This window comes from Arachis hypogaea, chromosome 14 (assembly GCF_003086295.3).
Source record: "Arachis hypogaea cultivar Tifrunner chromosome 14, arahy.Tifrunner.gnm2.J5K5, whole genome shotgun sequence".
Taxonomy (NCBI): Eukaryota; Viridiplantae; Streptophyta; class Magnoliopsida; order Fabales; family Fabaceae; genus Arachis; species Arachis hypogaea.
Window position 1 is genome coordinate 4,114,799 of NC_092049.1, and position 7,695 is coordinate 4,122,493.

The window sequence follows — 7,695 nt, forward strand, 5'->3', positions numbered from 1 at the left end:
TTTTAAATGAAGTAAGTTGAACTGGGGGCTCACTCAGCAACCCAACTCACCGAGTTATAACTCCTCAATAAGCTCAACATGCTTCATTAAAAATAACTCTCCACAGGCCAAGCTTGGGGGCTGTGATATGGTCATAATAAATAAGATATAACTCGGTGAAGTCCGTTACAAACTCGCCGCTTTATGAGCTATAACTCGGCACAGTCCGTTACAGGCTCACCCATTCATGAGCTATAACTCGGCACAATCCGTTATAAGCTCGTCCATTCATGAGCCATAACTCGACTAAAAGCGTGTTCATCATGACCAACGATGTAACAGCAGACGAGTAAATAGACGTTGTCCGCTCTTTTATAACCGACCTTAATATTAAAAGCATAACGGACAAATAGCCGAGGATATAAAGTAAGGTAAAGTATTCTTTTAAAGACACGAAAAAACTAGATATCATACTGACTTAAGTTTCGGAGCGCCTTTGCAGGTACACTCCCCCTTCTCTTCATTGCTCAGACCTTCATACCTCAAGATAAAGAAAGAGCTCGGATTCGAGAGTTGGGCGTTCAGCCTCTGAGGACATAACTCGGTTGACACTCTTATTTCGCAAGCAAGATCAAAACTATAATGAAAATTTTAAAATTTAATTAATATATGAGGTTATATTAGACTTTTTAATTTTGATAGCATAAGTCAATTTTTAAAAGTTTCACGTTAGATGCTTTCAAAAGTATCTTATTTTTTAAAAATCACAAACACAAATACAAAATAAAGAATTTATACTTTAAAAAAAGAGTAATACTATATGACTAATAAATATTATCATTTTTATTAGTACTTACCTAACAATAATTTGCATATATATAATTAGAGAAAAAGACAAATAGGTCCTTAACATTTTGATCCGCAAACATTTAAGTCCTCAAGGATTTAAAAATACTTTTAAGTTTCTGACCTTTTCAAAACCTGGACATATCGACCTCTCATGTTCACTTGGACCTGTCACACGTGAGAGAATTTTTAAAATGGTCAAAAACTTAAATGTATTTCTACATCATGAGAGACTTAAATGTCTATAGAACAAAAAATTTAAAGATTAATTTATCTTTTTCAATTATAAAATTTTACACACAAAAAACATATAATTTATACATATAAATTTATAAAATTTATTTGTAAAAAAATATAATATTTATATTAATTAAATAATAATAAAAAATACTAAAAATGATTAATTTTTAAATTTTTTCTTTTAAAAATATACAAGCACTTAATTGATGCGCTTGCTAGCCTAGCTGCAGCCAGCTTAAAATTAAAGTACGTCGGCACGTCACTGATCCCAAAAAATGAACTATCCAAAACATCACACCCCGAAAGACCATCCACCGTTGATAAAACATAATCAACGACTAATAATTTCTTCAACCACACGACACGGATTACAATCTCAAGGCGTCCATTTTTCCCACATCCAACGGTCATGAATCTCTCTTTCCATTTCGAGACTCAAAACACAAATCTTACTTGCGTCTCAACTCCTCTATAATCCATGTATATATAACAAGTATCAGCAACAATTCAAGAAACAGCGCCATCGAAACCCCAAACAACATTCAAATATCAAAAAAGAAAAATCTCTTGAGTGTTTTGAAAATGTCAGGTCGTGGAAAGGGAGGAAAGGGATTGGGAAAGGGAGGAGCGAAGAGGCACAGAAAGGTGCTTCGTGATAACATTCAAGGAATCACGAAACCCGCCATTCGCCGTTTGGCTCGCAGGGGAGGCGTCAAGAGAATCAGCGGTCTCATCTATGAGGAGACACGTGGCGTCCTCAAGATCTTCTTGGAGAACGTCATTCGCGATGCCGTTACCTACACCGAGCACGCTCGCCGCAAAACCGTTACTGCCATGGATGTCGTTTATGCCCTCAAGAGGCAGGGAAGGACTCTCTACGGTTTCGGTGGTTGATTCATTTTAGCGTTTAGTATTTCCTCGTGCTTGTAAATGTTTCATGGATTAGTGAGGTCGATGAAGTGTAGTGTTGGATCTTGAGGAAATGGAAATGATTGTATTTTTTTTTATTTTGGTTTTGGAATCTTGATGTTATGTATTCTATATGAAATGTTAAGCTGAAGGAGTTAGTAATTCTGCTCTGTGTTGGTGCTTTCAATTTTTTTATTATTTTTTCTTATATTTACTGTTAGTTCGTTCGTATTTAGTTGATGATTCGGTGCCAAGTCTTTGTTATGAAATTTATCTCGTTTTTAAGTTCAACGAGTGAATTGGTTTCATTTACTTGAATCTTGAGAAATTCAGACTATAACTTAAAAGTTTATGATTGGGAATTTGCGTAGTTCCCTGCTAAATTGGAAAACCATATATGAAAATGTTCAAGAGCAAGATTCTGGCTGAGAAGCTTCATTCGGATTAGAGTAATGAGCACCAATCACGCAATTTGGACTGTAAAATTTTGATAGAAGTTGCAGAGGTTGAGAGGAAAGCACCATAAGATTTGACTGTTAAAAATTTCAAACATTTTTTTAACTACTAAAGATGTAATTTTGTTGAATTATTTCAATTTTGATAACGGTGTTGGGAAGATAATTCAATAATTTTTATGTAGTTTTGTTGAATATTGAGTAATTTTGTCGAATGAATCTAATTTTCATATCAGACTTGACTAAATTCTTACGGCACTTCCTAATATTCATTATTTTTATTATTTTAGTTTATCAAATTCAAAATTTATTATATTGGTATCCGAGATCTAATTTGAGTTAGTTTTGACTTGTAACAGTAAACACAAAAGTAAATAGTATCTTTTGATTTTAGCTTTTAAATAAGGTAAAAATGAAGTTGTTTTGAATAACGAAGGAAGATATAATGATTTGCACATCATATAAACTTTTTTTTCTTCTTGATTTTGCCTTATTTAAATGCTAAAATAAAATGACGCTGTTTAGTCATGTGTTCGGCATGGCAAATCAACCAATTCAACAGTTAATTCGCTGATTGAATACTAGAAAGGGTTTAGGGATCGATATAATGCTGACAACTAAAATCCTAAATCCTACAATTGAATCTCGGATACCAGTATAGATAATTTTAAATTTGAGAGACTAAAATAGTGAAAGTTGTGAATCTAAAAGACTACTTTGGGAATTTAGTCTATCAAACTTGGTTAATAGCTTTCAAGAACAAAAATGATTGGAAGTTACGACATATGCAGAGGTGTGTGATTTAAAACAAAATGAATCAAACTATATTAGCAAGCTAGTTTTTCTTTTACCAAAGTATTAGTTTGATTCAAACTGTGACTAAGGATCCCTACAATAATGCATAACATAGAAGATAGTAACATATCAGCTGCATTTACTCAACCAATGAAGTGTGAACTGATACTAGTATTATTGAAGAAATTTCATACTTGCATTTTCTTGCGATTTTCCACTCCAAGTGTGATTGACAATAGGATGGTGTCAGAAGTAGAGCAATTATCAAGCAGGGAATATAATTCCTCAATGTTCTTGGGAGCTTCAATGTAAGGTATGTCCAACTCTTTAGACTGTTTTCCACCATCTATTTTGGCATACAAAGAATCCTTCTTATCTTTCTTTGTACCAGCATCCACAACTTCTGAAGTTCTTTCTTTGCTTTCTTCATCTTCCAAATCTATTCCAATGTTATCATCATCATCACTCAATCTTCTTGTTGCACAAATTATAATTGAAAATGAGATAAAATTTTCTTACTCTTTTAATTTTCTTCTCACTCTATTGTTTTTCCTATCTCAATTTTCACTTATAATTTGTAATTATTTTCTTAATTTCTTATTCCGATCAAATCATTATGCATCAGAAAAAGCAAAAACAACCGGTGGTAACTAAGAAGAAACAATTAAGCAAACCAATTATCAGGAACTAGGAGGAAAGATTGGAAAAAAAAAAGGTTTGTGTATGACTATGGTGAAGAGTATACGACACATAATATAAATTATTTATAGGTTGAAATAATTAAGGTAATAAATACATAATATTTTATTATTAATAAGAATATCAAGCTAATCAATATACAAATCCTCGGAAAAATACTCGAACATTCCTTAATACTTAAGTGGGAACTAAGAAGATCATCTTTAGTTAAAATATCTGCAGTATGTTCTAGTCTTAACAGAGAATGAGAAAATAAAAAATCTTCGCCAATAAATACACACTTCTTATGGGCCACATCATTAATTTCAAGTATAACATAATTGCTCACAATAATCCTAATAATGGAAAGGTAAATTCCAACAAACTAGTACAAGGAAAGAGTAGGGATCAACAAAAATGTTGTTCCAATTAGACTGATGAAAAACACAATTTCATGTACTCTTCATAATACTTGCAAATTTTTGAAGGGCATCTAAATTCGTATTTGAGAGACCTGCAAAGAAAAATTAATAAGTATGAAACTTGGAAAGCTAACATTTCAACTTGCCTAAAGCAAGTAGCAAGGGAAATACAATAAATATTTTAAGTTACCTTTGCAAGGTTTAATATAAGATAGATCCAGCTCTGGACTGTAAACCACTTCTGTTTTCGTTTGTTCAGACTCTTCAATTGTGGTAGTGTTTAGTTTTTTTATTTTTGTCCCAAGTTCAGCTGCAGTTGTCATAATCTCTGTGGGAAACAAAATAATTACATATTTATAGATCAGTTAACTACAAAACTTCATCTAATATCGGTTCAACCGTTGTCAATTATTTCCATCATAAAGTACAAAATTCTTCCTACTTATCTCCATGTAAAAATTAAAAATAACAATAATCATCATCATTATCATACAGGAAAAAAGTTGAAAGCATTATTTGGTAAGCTTCTCCCTTGAGGTTCATGGGCTTGACATCCTAAACCATATTAACAATACATGTAAAACTATGAGGTAAAGTTGGATAGAAAAACTTTGATCTTCTACATGTAAAACATTAATATATATGATGTAAGTCATATATGACGTATAAACCACATAACCAAAAAGAAACCCTTTCCTAATTGTGCATTATTTAACTGCCTACGCAATTGGGTGGGAAAAAAAATCATATATATTTTAAAATATTTCTAGAACCCAAACAGTTGAACCAATTAAATGCTAACTAAGCTGTGCATATCCAAAGAATTCAATGTCCATTTGCATCAAAACTGGATAAGTAAAGCAATATGCAGTACGTAGGTAATAGCATATATAGATAAAGGTAGAAAAATTGAAGCACCCTTTAGCTTAATCAAAACGAAAGCATGCATTTCGCGCATCATAATTAGTCTCTAATCATAAAGGATGGTACTTGCCATGTAAAAATGAATATAAAGATGAAGAGGAGCTCTTGAATTACCCTGAAACAACACATGGAAGTTGTTCTGCTCATATAATTGTACTGCGTTATTGACATAGTGAGCATTGACAGTAGACTGTTTTTCTAATGTTTGAATTTCATGATTCAACACTTCAAACTCCTTCCCCACCTGACAGCACAAATAGTATCAATGTAAAATTATAAATCAAATGACAACAACAAAGTAGAATCCCATAATAGAAGGATTTCAGCAATTATCATTCATACGACCTCTGTTAGTCTTGTTCTTAAGGAATTTAACTGGGCATCAATATCAGGATCAAAAGGAGCATCTGGACGGAGGCCATTCTCATTTGTCTTGTCCTGGAAGTACATTGTCTTCTTTAAGTTAGATAATTGTTCACGAAATGAAAATCCTTAAGAAATGCTTATCAGTTAGTACATACAGATATATAATATTATAATATAGTATGCTTGTATTATACTGCATATTCATAGCAGGTTAACAGAACTAATTTTTAGACTGACATTAAATCAGATGTTGCCACATAGATAAAAGTGAGGTTTCTTTCTGAAGTGATGCGTGTGAAAGTCATAAGGTTTTGTCTATGTGCCAGAACCTGATATTAATGACAACTTTTAATGCCTTATGAATATGATAGATCATAATAATCCTCCTTTTTGGACATGCATGAAACCACTCATCTCAAAAACTTAAGCTGATAGGAGGAGGCAACATGAATGGTCATATCTCTAACAGATATCTTACAATAATCCTTCTTAATAATCCAATGTAATGAGAGAGTTAGAGAGAGAAATCATACAGTGTTTGGCATGCAAAAGCCTTGGGGAACAGCAAAACAGTGAAGCAGGCAGTATTTTTCCCAAATAGCTAAGCGATTGTCCAAAACAGATTGGATCTTCTGCCGAACGCAATCAACTCCCTTTCACACAAAAACCAAACCAATCGCATAAACCACACTTAGCATAGTCTAGCTACCAACTATCATACTCTCAAATTTCCATTATCACATCAAAAGTAACTCTAACTGGTAAAATTCTGTTCAGTTCAGCAAAACAATTACCTTTTTCAGATCTTCAGACCTTTGTATGGAGCCTTCAGAGTTCAACTTGGTTGATGCCTCTCTGAAATCATAGAATTACAAAAGCGATTAAAACAAACGATGATATTTCGGAATTGAAAGTGAAAAAATAAACAAGAGAAAAGAAGGGAGTGTGTGCGGGTGTTACTTACTGGTGGAAGAAATCGAAAGCTTCGTCGACGACATCATCGACGGTGTTGCGAACTTCATTGACAAAGAGCTGCGGATTCAGATTCAACGATTCAAAGATGGCCTCGCTCTCGCTGCCTTCCATTTTCCCGCCAAATTGGACTCTGTCCCTCTCTCTCTCTCTTACAATTTATTGCAGAGAAAGTGTGGGCTTAGGAGAAAAAAAAAGTACGAGAGAGCATGGTTGCACGTTGTGATTAAGGGGTAAATGGATGGGCTAAATGGTAAATATGGAAAACAATGGGCTTGGGAAGTGGATAGTAGGGAGGGCAATGGAACATTTTTTTTTGGGTAGATAGAGCAGTTTTAACTTTTAACAGAACCAAAGAAAAAAAAAGCTCCATCAGCTATCTGGATACATAAAATCGAGTTGACAAGTGAATGAAACAAGAATCAGAGCCCGTTTGGGAACAGCAAAAGTAATTTGTTTTTTTTTTTAAGAGAACAACTAGGAAACCATAAGTATATCAGCCAAAAATCAGTCAAAATATGTTTGGACTTCATGAAAAATTGGGTTTTAGTTTGTGCTCCGTGATTCCAGGAGCAGTTTTCAAACATATTATTCAAAAAGTGATTGTAATTAAACGGTTTTGTTTACTTTTTGGCTGATCATCTTTTGGTTCCATATACTTTTCCTTTTTTGAATTATGACAAATCATAATACCTATGTTTTGCACCATTTAAAAAAAAAAAATTTAATTTTTTAAAAAATTAATTTACAATTTTTTTAAAAAAGTAAAAATATATGACTTCTCTTTCTTGATAAGTCATTCTATCACTTTCCTAAAAAATTGACTTTAAAATAAAAAAAAAAATCTACTTTTATTTTTGGCTCTGTGAAAATATTTCTTGTTTCTGCTGATTACTACCATTTTTACGCAAAGTTCCATCTGTTAAAAACATTGACCTTCTACCATCATTTTCATCCAATATTCCATCTGCTGAAAGTATTGGCCCTCCACCACCATTTTTATATAATGATTCATCTGCTGAAATATTGATCTCCACCACCATTTTAAAATAATGTTCCATCTGAACCACCTACTGTATATATTTCTTACCCTTTTTTTTAATCATTTT

General features: G+C 32.8%; 2 protein-coding genes across 2 annotated transcripts; one reads left to right on the top strand and one right to left on the bottom strand.

Moving 5' to 3' along the window:
- The first annotated feature begins 1,500 nt into the window (after positions 1 to 1,500).
- LOC112741024 (histone H4) lies at positions 1,501 to 2,136 on the top strand. The gene has a single exon (XM_025789829.3). The coding sequence runs from the start codon at positions 1,648 to 1,650 to the stop codon at positions 1,957 to 1,959; it is 312 nt and encodes a 103-aa protein (XP_025645614.1). The 5' UTR covers positions 1,501 to 1,647; the 3' UTR covers positions 1,960 to 2,136.
- A 1,868-nt stretch (positions 2,137 to 4,004) lies between these two features.
- Positions 4,005 to 6,790, bottom strand: LOC112741025 (protein MIS12 homolog). The gene is made up of 7 exons (XM_025789830.3): positions 6,579 to 6,790; positions 6,409 to 6,469; positions 6,148 to 6,267; positions 5,594 to 5,686; positions 5,363 to 5,492; positions 4,515 to 4,652; positions 4,005 to 4,416 (listed from the first exon to the last, which is right to left on the bottom strand). The coding sequence occupies exons 1-7, from the start codon at positions 6,698 to 6,700 to the stop codon at positions 4,355 to 4,357; spliced, it is 726 nt and encodes a 241-aa protein (XP_025645615.1). The 5' UTR covers positions 6,701 to 6,790; the 3' UTR covers positions 4,005 to 4,354.
- Positions 6,791 to 7,695: the final 905 nt, after the last annotated feature.

Excerpts from the sequence above, each read along its gene's own strand:
- LOC112741025 (XM_025789830.3), bottom strand. The coding sequence starts at position 6,700 with ATGGAAGGCAGCGAGAGCGAGGCCATCTTTGAATCGTTGAATCTGAAT. Across the intron at positions 6,470-6,578 it reads GCTTTCGATTTCTTCCACCA|AGAGGCATCAACCAAGTTGA; the intron begins GTAAGTAACACC and ends CTATGATTTCAG. Across the intron at positions 6,268-6,408 it reads GGTCTGAAGATCTGAAAAAG|GGAGTTGATTGCGTTCGGCA; the intron begins GTAATTGTTTTG and ends TTTGTGTGAAAG.
- LOC112741024 (XM_025789829.3), top strand. The coding sequence starts at position 1,648 with ATGTCAGGTCGTGGAAAGGGAGGAAAGGGATTGGGAAAGGGAGGAGCG.